Source organism: Botrytis byssoidea, assembly GCF_014898295.1.
Source record: "Botrytis byssoidea strain MUCL 94 chromosome Unknown BBYS_007, whole genome shotgun sequence".
NCBI lineage: Eukaryota > Fungi > Ascomycota > Leotiomycetes > Helotiales > Sclerotiniaceae > Botrytis > Botrytis byssoidea.
Window position 1 is genome coordinate 1,805,103 of NW_024065848.1, and position 13,040 is coordinate 1,818,142.

A 13,040-nucleotide genomic window follows, 5' to 3' on the forward strand; every position below is an offset into this window, starting at 1 on the left:
TATGTTGTGACTTATTTTGGTCACGTTATGGGTTTACTATTTATCTTTTCCTAGTCAGCCTTTAAAAAGAAACATGTTTGCATATTAGTTGCGATTAATTATGTGTTGATCTGTATAGCAAGCCTGCCAATGTGACAGCCACCAAGTAGGGCGATGATTGTTGGTTGAGCTGCTCTAGTGATGCAACGACTTTATTCAGATTAAAAATGCATGAGTACAAGTGATTCCGGTACTCAATACACCAATCAACCTAAAATAAGCATATTAAAGCTGATAAATGGTCTGTCTGGGATTGCACTCAGTGAAAAGTTCTTGGTATAGTAATTAGAAAGCAAAGGCATACAGAAATACCAGAGAAGTCTTCTGAAGTATTGAACTAAGCCTCCGTGAATTTTCCTTATAATCCATCAATAGACTATCGCTCAAAATCCAATGACTAGCCTGAAAAAAGATAAATTTATCCAAGCACTATGAGCTTTGTGTACAAAAAAATACCCAAGTAAAAAAATCCTTCTTTTTCTTCCGGGCGATACCCATTCTGAGAGTCCAGTAAAGATCAGTAAAGGTGTTGGCCCAAAAATTCATTTGGATATTTTGCTTGATTCTCTTGAAACATGCGCATCGAAGCTATCTCCAGTGAATTTCTTCCATCTGTTCCTGACTGTCAACCGAAGATAGCCGAAGGTCTAGGCACAAAATTCCGCAAGATTACTATCATAGCTACATTGAACTCCAAACTCAATGGCCATAGTAGCATTGTGTGTTACAGGAAAGTGTTTCACACTTTCTGAGAACATCCCCAGCATCGAAGCTCATGCATGAAAGTTTGTGTTATACATGTATTTTTGAATCCCTGATGTTTTAAGCGATGTAACCTACTATACATGGTTATGAAAACTAAGCAGCCTTGTCTTGCCTAGATTGGAGGGCAAAATCAGAGCTTATTTCTTTAATACTTACTGGAGAGTAGGGAGAAGGTCCAAGCCAAGACACCATATCATACCGCCGTATCACTGAAGTTAGACAGAGCGCTTGTTGATAGCCATTGAGCAGAAGCCCCAGGCATTCATCAGTGCTCAGCAAGGTATCTGCTCTGATATCACGATTCTAGTAAAGTTATACTATTTGGCTTCGTAGTCGGATTGAAGACACAGATCTTTTAGATGTTCTCAAGCATCGTGTCGTTCAAAAATATGAATGCTGTAGCCACAAACTTAAGATTCGAATCCACCACGTGATTCGATGAGCTTCTCTTAATCATAAACTTGTCCTATGGTTTTCTTGTACACAATAGAAACCATTGTTTAGGATCGAATCGACGGCCCGATGACGGGGCAGTCCTTGAGATGATGGACATGATCTTTGATATAGGTCTTGGGTCTCTAGCATATGCTGGTAGTATATGCTTGCATTGGGTCTATTCCATCTTGCATCTGTTTGACAAAGTACATGCCATAATGTTCTTGAGCTCGATGAAGTTGTATTTTGTAGAAGTTTCTAAACCCAAGATTAGTGTTACAAATATGTTTTTGGGTACATATGAGGAAGTATGGGCTTTAGAGGCTTGTAGATAGTGGAGATGATGACCGTATATATCGAGGTCCAAGCCATTAAATTTTAGCGTCTGTTCACCCAACATTTTATAATTCTCTTGCTATCATTCAACCTCTCAAGAATACTTCATTTTTGATGGAACTTTTGATTAATAGCGCGAGGTAATTGATATTGGAAATCTACAATCCACGGATGTCCACACCCCCCAGCCCCTTACAACCTGCTGAATCCTACAGCTCATCTCCTTTAAAGATCCTAGCGTCTAGTTGCCAAAACTTCAGATCACAAATATCCTAACCCCTCCGCGTAAATCCCATGCAAAAATTGGTATGTCAAAGTAGTTGGTCCACGGATTCGAACTTCGTGAGCCTAGATTCGTCTCCATTCTAATCTCTGTCCAATTTGACATCCACACCCACATTCACTACCACACACATACCAAAACCACTTCTACACCAGCCCTTCAAAACTCCCCCAAACACATTCCTCAAACGGCACACTCCCATTAATAATCGCCTCAAAAACACTTCTCGCAATCACCTCCGGCAACCTCGGTACCGTCTCATTAGCCTTGGCAACGGCACCTTCAATAACTTCTTGATCTCTACTCGGCACATCCACCGTATCCAATGTCGCTTTGAATCTCGTCGCTTCTCTTACATATGCCGCTCTTTGAGCTAGAAGGCTGAGGAGCTGCGTGTCTATGTCATCAATACCGGCGCGTATTTGGGTAAGAGAATCGCAGCAGAGTGTGCCGTTTGGAAGGAGGAATGAAGGGGTGCCCCAGGGGATAGAGCGCGTGGTATTAGAGAGCGAGGGACAGAGGGTAGGGAGTGGAGAGGTGTAGCATGTCGATGCTGGGTCGGCGGGGGTTGTGGATGTGGCGGTGGTGAGAGCCGAAAGGGAAGACGTCGCGAGGAAAAGAGCTTGGTATGCGCTAGTGAGTTTCATGATAACTTTCAAGCTTATGAGGTTTCTTTTTGAAGACGATTAATGTTAATTGTTTGAAGTTTTGTTCAAGATGATGGTTAAAATGCAGCCACAGTGAAATAAAGATCGGCGCATGTAAACAATGAAGATCGGTTTAGAAGGCAATCTGTGAGGTTTAAGTGTGGAAAAGATGTAGAATTAGAATGGTGCCAAGGGCCAAGATATTGGCTCAGGATTAGCTAATCTAAGCTAAGCTAGTTTAGTAAGTACACGTGATAAAAGTATAACACAATCCATGGAATTGATCAGCAGCAAATAGTAAGACATCGAACCTTTCGAAGCAAAGAAACGGAAAATATCACTCAAGTACGATGGTTGAATGGATAACGTGGTTTATCAGTGAATGATTTATATCAATAAATGGATCACTTATTTTATATATAAAATTCGTTTGTATATAATTATACACTTTCTTTATTTATAGATATAATTTTCTGAAAATTTAATATAAAATATTTCAATATATAAGAATATTAAAAATCTTATTAGTTTTAAGAAATTTGAATTTATAAAGTTGTTATTATAAAAATAGATTTTTTGTAATGAAAATTGTAATAATTTCCTTTTCTTTTTAGGATATAATAAAATTATTTTATAAAAATTAAATTAATAAAAAATCTAGATTTTAATTATTTTTTAAAATCTTTTATTTAAGAAAATAATAATTAGTTATTAAAATATTAATATTTTAAAAAGCTTAATTTAAATAATTTTCGAAATGATTTGTTTACTGATATAATCCACTCACTAATAAACCATGTTAAGTATTATAAAACACATCAAAAAGCGACTGTACTTTTCCTCATATACAAGAGCTCTAATCAATAAAAACATTATACTCTTTTAAAATTAATATAGTAAACTCTAGTATACCAAAATATTATAAAGAAATATCTGAGTGTATTTAATTATATTAAAATCTTATATATATTTTATTTGCTATAATTATTATCTTATAATACTCTTTTTTTATTAATTTTGAATCATTTTTTAATATTTAGATATAAAAAGTAATAATAATATAATAAATAATAATATAGATTTAGTATTTAAGGATATTAATAATAAAATAAATAATAATAAACTAACTTCTTTTACTTTAATAAATTTGAATATTATATTTTTTTAGTATATTTATTTTAAAGAAAATATAAAAAACGAGCTTTTTTATAATAATTTTTAAAGATATTTTCTAAAATTAATTTGAAATAGGGTTTTAAAAACAATATTAAAACAAACTAAATCAATTAATTAAATCTATTTATTTTGATATCCCAGCTATATGTAAGATCAATTAGCGTTTTATATAACTTACTCATTCAATTATTGTATATATATGGCGAGACAGAGTATAAACATGAGATATTCATAGGATTGAAAAATGATTTAAAATAAATGTCAGGTGCTTTTCCACCATTTTCAATAAATTGACAACAGGAAAAATGAAGATTCAATCGTAATTATTATTTACCTCGAAGAAAAAGACAAGCGTCACCTTAATTTATTGAAAAAACAGTACTTTGAATGAAACTTCGAAACAAATACGAAGTTGTATGATCAAATGAGTGTTTCGTGGCCTCGCCAAAATAATCATCACGAAGGGGCTCAATCTTGGCATTTAGATTAGTAGCCGCTTCAGTATTTACCATAATCATCACCAAATCATCACTTTTAAAACATATAATTATCCGTTCTTGATAGATGCCAAGGTAGGCCAAAAAGGTATATTCGAAACGAATAATCTAACATGCGGTGAGCCAACAGCAGTAGCTCTGCAGTTACTTGAACTTATTTACACAAACAGTAAGTCGAACACCCCACTTTTGGGCTACCCCTTTTTTGGGCCACCTCTTTTTTGGGCCACCCCTTTTTTAGGCCACCCCTTTTTTGAGCCACCCCTTTTTTGGGTCACTCTTTTATACCAAAAATCACTTTTTTGATTTATTAATATCTTTATTAATATCTTTATTAATATCTTTATTAATATCTTTATTAATATCTTTATTAATATCTTTATTAATATCTTTATTAATATCTTTATTAATATCTTTATTAATATCTTTATTAATATCTTTATTAATATCTTTATTAATATCTTTATTAATATCTTTATTAATATACAATATAATTTAATAAAAATTTAAACTTATAAAATTCAAGCTATTCCAAATCTATTTTGAAAATTTCAAATGTTTGGGATTTTTCTATATTGAGATTTAGAATTTCAAAATATCGATTTTCAATTTATATAAAAATCACATACAAATTTGAAATTCTATAAAATCTATAATAACTTTTAAGAAAAAATAAATAAAAATAAATTGTAAAGTTTTATAATATATTTATAATATGCTTACTTTGAAAAATTCTGAAAAAATAGAAAATTCCTTATAAATAAATATTTAAAAGAGTACCCTCAAAATTGCAGGGATTATTTATACTATTCTAAACTCACTGTATATTATATCTTTATATCTATTCATTTTTTTTAAAAAAAATTGAATTTCTATATAGGTTCAGATTTTGAATCTTCAGAAATATATACAATTTTCTTTTAATTATTGTTATTAAAAAGTTATTAATGATTATATAAAAGTTTTAAATTTGTATGTGATTTCCATATAAATTCGAAAATCGATATCTTGAAACTCTAAATCTCAATCCAGAAAAATCCTAAAATTCTAAAAATTCTAATATAAGTTTAAAATGATTTAAATTATATAAAAATAAGTTTTTATTAGATTATATTCAATATTGATAGAGATATTGATAAATCAAAAAAGTGACTTTTGGTATAAAAGAGTGACCCAAAACAGGGGTGTGTTACGGAGGTACCCGCACCGCAACATGGATTATAAGATAAACCTCAGGCCTTAGTATCAGAACCTACGAAAACAGTACTGTAGGGATAGAAGGATTAGAGGGTGATTAGAGATAGTAGTAATTAGATAAGTTATTAGTAATTAAAAGATAGGTAACGTAGTTTATCAGCATGTGGCCCATATCAGCATGTGGGCTATTTGAAAACACACCAAAATTAGACCTTTTTCAATATTCTTATTTTAATAATCAATTATTATTTTGGAAGATAAAAAGAGTATTAAATAATTATAAAAAAGCAGTCTCTTAATAATTCAATTTTAATATAAAAATTTCTATTATATTTCAAAAAAAGTGGAAATTGTTATGATATCCGTTACAAAAATATTATTCTTATAATAACTATTATAATAATTCTAATTTCCAATAAATGATTTAATTATTACAATATTTATATAATCAAATATTCAAATTTTATAATTTTATAAAATTTTATTATTAAATAAAGAAAGTGCATGGTTATATATAAACGAATTTTGTATGTAAAAAGGGGTGGGCCACATACTGATATGAGCCATATGCTGATAAACCACGTTATCTATCTTTTGTTGGCATTTACTTTATAGTAGGTATAAAATATTCAATAGTTACAGATTATTTAGTAAGCATAGGTTGGATAGCAATCGCCATTTATTTAATAAGTATAGGTTAGTTAGTAGATATAGGTTAAATAAACAATAGCCTTATTAGGAATCACAGGATAAATGTTATATAATTGAAAGCCAATCGATTTATCAAGTCAATCAATTTATCGATCGATTTTAAGAAATGAAGATTTATATAAGGGAATGGGTTTATTACAATGTAAAGCTTTGTATTTAAGATAATTATTAGTTTTATATTATAGTTATAAGAATTGCAAATAGTTATAATCTTATTGAATTCCTATTTGAAGTCTAGTCTAAATCATTTCGAGAGATCTCTAGACACTTCCACGTGACCCTAGAGGCAGCTCCCGTAACAGGGTGGCCTGAAAGTAGGGTGATCGACTTATAGATTTATTGAAATATTAAGTTATTATTCAATACAATTTAATATCCTTAAATAGATAGGAATAATAAACAAATTAATTAGATTATTAAGATTATATTCTCATATTATTTTAATATTCTAAATAATATTTTATAATAATTAATAACTCTATCTCATTTATTTATAGTATTATTAAATTCAATATTTTAAGATAACGTGATTTATCATCGAGTAGACTATATCATCGAGTGGGCCACTTCAAAATACATCAAAATTAAGGCTTTTTGAATATTTGTATTTTAATAACTAATCATTATTTTAGAAAAAGAAAAAAAGATTAAATAATAATAAAAGATAAGTTTTTTAAAAATCTAGTTTTTATATAAATATTTCCATTTTATATTAAAAAAAGTGAAAATTGTTACGATTTTCGTTACAAAAAAATATTCCTAATAATAATTCTTATATTAATTCGAATTTCTAATAAATAATGAGATTTTTGTAGTATTTATATAGTTGAATTTTATAATTTTAATTTTTAAAATTTTTTATCAATAAATAAAGAAAATGCATAGTTACACACAAACGAATTTTGTATATAAAAATGATGGCCCACTCGATGATATGATTCACTCGATGATAAATCACGTTATAGATATTATTATTATTATAGTAATATATAAATCTAGGATTAAAAAGCCTCTTAATATTATAATAAAAGTAGTTATAGAATTATTAGAAATATCATTTTAAAAAACTAGATTCGAATTTATAATTGAACAAATAGTTGAAATATATCTAATAGAGTTTACTAATAATACTAATTATAAGTCAATGATAATTGAAATAATCAATACTATTAAATTTATAATTATATTTATAAAATACTATTTCAATTAATAATATAAACCTATACTTTTTAAAATTAGGGATTATATTTCTTTAAGATTATATCAAGAATATAATATACCTGGTATTATAAATAGAAATATAAAAATCAAATAGCAATTTATAAGTTTATTTAAAATATTAGAAAGAATTGAATATTTAGCTTATTGAATTGAATTATTCAAATATCACGAAGGGATAGCTATGTCGATTGGTTACTCTAATTATATAATAGGTATATATAATAATAATAAACTAGATTGACTTATAATATAATTATAAGGATTATATCTATCTTATATACCCTAATCAAACAATAAAATTGCTTAATTAAATATTAGAGTTTATATATAAAATAAATAAAAAACTATATAGTAATTATAGAAATAAGCATTTTATAAAAATATTATATTTAATTATATATTATTATATAAAACAATAAATTCCATAATATATTCCCCAAATCGATTGGTATTATAATAATTATATTAAATAATCTATATAATAAATAAAGGAAAATTAATAAATAATATATATTATAAATATTAATAAATACTTTTTCCAAATAATTACTATACTTTTTATTTATTTAATAAATATATTATTTAATAAAGGAATAAAAAATATATAAAAATATATAAGTTTTTATAAAAAAATAAAAAAAATTATCATATAAATATAAATAATTATAAAATAAATATTGATCCTCAAATAAGTAATTTAATTCATTAATTTCTTATATATAGAATTATATATATTATAATATTAATTGAATATTTATAATCTTTAATTCAAATAATAAATATATATAATGTTTTATAGCAATAATAAAATTATATAGAATTTAATAAATATAAAAAGTTTTTAATTATAAAGATAAATTGATTTTAGATATAAAAGAGGAATAATTTCCTATTTTTTAAATTTATAATAATTTATTTTTATTTAATCTTTTATTATATTTTCTTCTATTTTAGAAAGTTTTTTAAAAAGAATAACTTTTTTTTTAATATATAAATTTTCATTATATTATCAAATACTTTTATATTTTTTGATTAATATATATAAATAATACTATCAAATCCTTTTATAACTTTAAATCTTTTAGAACTATTATTAATAAATTGTTTTAAATATTATTTAAAGATAGCATATATTATAATATATTCAGTTTTTAATGTGATTTGGGTAAATTATATTCTCCTATTCGAATTTGATTATTTTATTTTAAAAAACAGATTTTTAAATAAAAATTATCTTTTGATATATATAAAAATAATAATAATTTATTAAAAAGAATTAAATATATTAAATATATTGAACCTTATTGGTCTAATAATGAGAAAGATTGTACAATAATTATTTCTATAGATTATAATAATCAATTTATTAATAATAATCTTTCTAATCTTTTATATAATAATTAAAATAACCCTTCATCAATTCCACCTTCTTTTTCTTCTAATTACTTTATACCTATTCCTAAATCGATTATTAAATAAGCATTTAATTATAATATATAATATAAATATATATATAAAATTATTAGATATAATTTAAGAAATAAGAATATTCAGAATATAATATTATATATAAAATATATTTACTCTCTTTTATTTGATTATTATAAGAATTCTGGTAAATATTTTAAATAGAAATAAATCTTTTTTTTATAATATTAGAAATATATTATATATTTATATATATCTTTTCTAATTTTTTTGAAATCTTTAGTTATTTAATTAATAAAGCTTTGAAATCCTGATTTTGTTATATAACTTAAATAAATAAATATCTTATATTAATAAACTTTTTGTTTTATTATAATCTATTAATATTATATTTAAAAGTTTATTCCAAATAAAAAATCTACTTATATTACAATATTAATTATATTAATAATAAAAAAAAAGGATAGTAAATTTTTCGATTTTGATTTTCTTCTATTATTAATATAAAGTATTTCTTTTTTCTTCTCCCAATATTTGATTATTACAATTATCTATATATTCTTCTTTAATAAAAAAGTTATTACCTCCCTCTCCAATTAAAAAACAAAGATTTCCTTCTATCCCTTAATTTCCTATAATTAAATATATAAAGATTGATATAAGAATTCCTATTATAAACCCTAAAATTAAATTTTAATTTATTTATATTACTTTGAAGAATAAAAAGAAAAGGATTATATTTAATATAAATAATAATAATAATCTTAATAATAAATTTAATAAAAAAAAACAAAAACTTGAATTATTTCAATTTGAATTTGAAATTACTATAAAAAGAAAAAATCTTAAAAAGAAATATATTAAATAATCTTATTAATTCTAATATTTATATTTTATAAATTAAATAAAAATATAAAATAATTAAACTTTTAATATAATAAATTCTTTATTAATTCATTTATTATTATTTCTATTATAAACAAATATATAAAATAAAAACTATCTTTTAAATATTTCTAATATAATTATATATGCTATATATTAATATATTTTAACTTAATAATAATTTTCTTATTCTTATTTATTATTAATTTAATTATTTATTAATTATTATAAAAGATTATAACTAATTATTTAATTATAAAATTAATTTTTTTAAGAAATCAAAATATTACTAATATTTTTTTTGATATATACTTAATATCTAATAATTTAGTTTTAATTATAAATATAATAACTATATCTTATTTTAAAGTCTTCTATATTATAAATTCTTTGAACAAGGAGATTACAAATTTTTGAAATGATTTTTTTGATTCCTTATTATTAATAAATAAGATATCTAAAAATAATAAAAGCTATAAAATCTATTCTTTATAATATTTAATTATATAATATTTTATATTCTAAAAATATTTTATATAATAATTAATTACTTTTATATAATCCAGAAATAAATTAATTAAAAAATAATTAAATTATAATATTATAAATGTTATATTTATTTTAATTATAATGGTTGTATATAGTATTAATTCTATCTTTTTTTAATATATTTATATAAATATAATAATTGTTTATTTATGAAGTTTTATAAATTCTATAATTAATAATAAAATATATATATTATTATTATTGAAATTAAATTTTTTAATAATCTTTTTAATATATATATTATATATTAATTATAATTTTCCTAATTTTTAATTATAAATAATTCAAATACTCAAAAACTATTCTATATTATCTAGAATTTTCAATTTATAAATAGTTTTAATATCAAAAATAATATTATTAATTATAAAAATATTCTTATAATAATATATAATTTGTATATTATTGATAAAGAATAATATTAAAATAATTTAATTTGAATTAATAAAAAGATAAAATTCCTCCTTATATTAATTTAGATTTAGATCTTAAATATATTATTAAAATCTTTAAATTATATAATAAAGGAATTTTGGAGATTATATAATATATAATCAAATATTATATATTTATTTGATTTTTTGAATCTATTAAATAAGTAGTATATTACAAATATATTTAATAGATTTTAGTAAATATTAATAAATATATTTATAATATTAAATTATTTTGTTTTCAAATTATATTTTATTATAAATATTATTATAATTCTAAATAATCTTTTTGTAAATATAACTATATATATTAATTCGATTATATCTTTAATTTGAAAATTATTATAAATAATTAATTTAATTTTATATTTTGTAAAAAATCCTTGTTTATTATATTTATATATAAATATTTATTATAATGGAATAGGAGTAATTAATATATTTTCTATATTTATTTTATATTAGGTTTTATAATTCTTTAGATTATTTATTTTAATTTTATATTTATATTTAAATTATTTTTTTAGAAAATAATCCTTAAAATAATAATAATATTATAATAATTTGAATAATTCTAAAAGATATAGTTTTAATAATTTCTTCAAATAATCTTTTTTCAAATTATTAAATGAACTAGTTTTTATTTATATAATAAAAGTAATTATATTATATATAATAACAAATAAATACTGTTTCTTTTATTTATTCATATTTGAATAATTAAATTAAAATATAATATAAAAGTTTTTAATACAAAAATCATTTTTTTGTGATAAATTTATAATAAATATATTAATAAATATCTAATTATATTTTAACAAATTATTCTTTAATCTTTTTTATTATTAAGTGTAATATTAATAATTTATATATGTGTTGATATTAGAAATTATTTAATTAAAATTAAAAAATTAATATTTAAATAGATTGAAGTTGAATAAAGAATCTTAATTTTTATTATTCTTTATTTTTTATATATTCAATTAAAAAGAAATAAGATTTATTTTTTTTTAAATTAATTGATTATATATATTAAAAAAGATAATCTTTCCAATAATATTATTTTCTCAATTGTATATAAGTTTATAATATTAATAAAATAAATATTTAAATTGCTTTTGTATTTTTTGTATATAATTTGAATAGTATTATTAATATATTTATATTTTATACTATCTAATTAATTATTATAATTATTCTATATTATTGGAGTAGAATATATAAACTTTTTTGTTTGATTAATACATTTTTGAGTTGAAATTCGGTCTTTTGTTTTTAGGGTTTTTTTAGAATATAAAATCTTATATAACGTGGTTTATCAGCATGCGGGCCATATCATCATATGGGCCACTTCATTTTGTATACAAAATTCGTCTGTGCGTAACCGTGCACTTTCTTTATTAGCCAATAGAATTTTTCAAAAATTTATCATATAAAACCTTATTCTTCAAATATTTCAGAAATCTAATTTTTTTTCCAAAATTCCAATTTTTATCAAAGTTATTAAAGAAAAAGAGAGTTTGTAACGCAAAGTGTGATAATTACGAGCTAAAATGAATTATTTAAAAAAGAAACTTAAATATTATAAATATTCTATTTTTATTATGATTTTTCATGATTTTTCCTTTCAAAAATAATGACTAGTTATTAAAATATAAATATTAAAAAAACCTCGATTTTGGTGCATTTTCGAAGTGGCCCACATGATGATATGGCCCGCATGCTGATAAACCACGTTATACTATTATTTTTGAAATTTATTAATATGTTTTTATTTTCTAAATATATTTTTAAATTTTATTCTTTTTGAGATATATTTATAATATATATAATAATATTATTAGTTTGAATAATAAGATATTATAAATTATCATATTATTCTTTTAATTAATAATAATTCTGTTAATATTAATATTTACTGAATATCGAAAACTAATATAAATTATATAACTCTTAATTTATATAAATATTAATAATTTTATTTAAGAAATCTATTTTATAAGTTTTTTTTTAAAAAAAAATAATATTTCAAATAATAATAATTTTATTTAGATTAGGAATTTAAATATAATAGATTACTGAATTTGAATATATATTTTATAAAATATCCAATATTTTACTTTAAAATTAGTTTTATATATTTTTTTATTTATATTTAATTCTTGTTTTTTATTAGTAAATATACTCTATATTTATATTAATAAATACTATTTTAATTGAATATAAATTAATAATTAAATAATTTATAATTAAAAAAATAAATAATTGAAAATATTTATAAAATCAAATATTCTATATTTTTATTTAATAATTTAAATAATCGAGTTTTAAGAGGATTGATATTATATAAATAAATTATAACTTATATTATTTCCATTTATAATAAATCCAATATCCCCAAGAATATCCATATCTTAATCTATTTAATAATTATCTT

General features: G+C 21.7%; 1 protein-coding gene across 1 annotated transcript; it reads right to left on the bottom strand.

Moving 5' to 3' along the window:
- Positions 1-2,004: 2,004 nt before the first annotated feature.
- Positions 2,005-2,505, bottom strand: EAE97_004603 (uncharacterized protein; the record flags this gene model as incomplete). The annotated part of the gene is made up of 1 exon (XM_038875115.1): positions 2,005-2,505. The coding sequence occupies one exon, from the start codon at positions 2,503-2,505 to the stop codon at positions 2,005-2,007; it is 501 nt and encodes a 166-aa protein (XP_038734559.1).
- Positions 2,506-13,040: the final 10,535 nt, after the last annotated feature.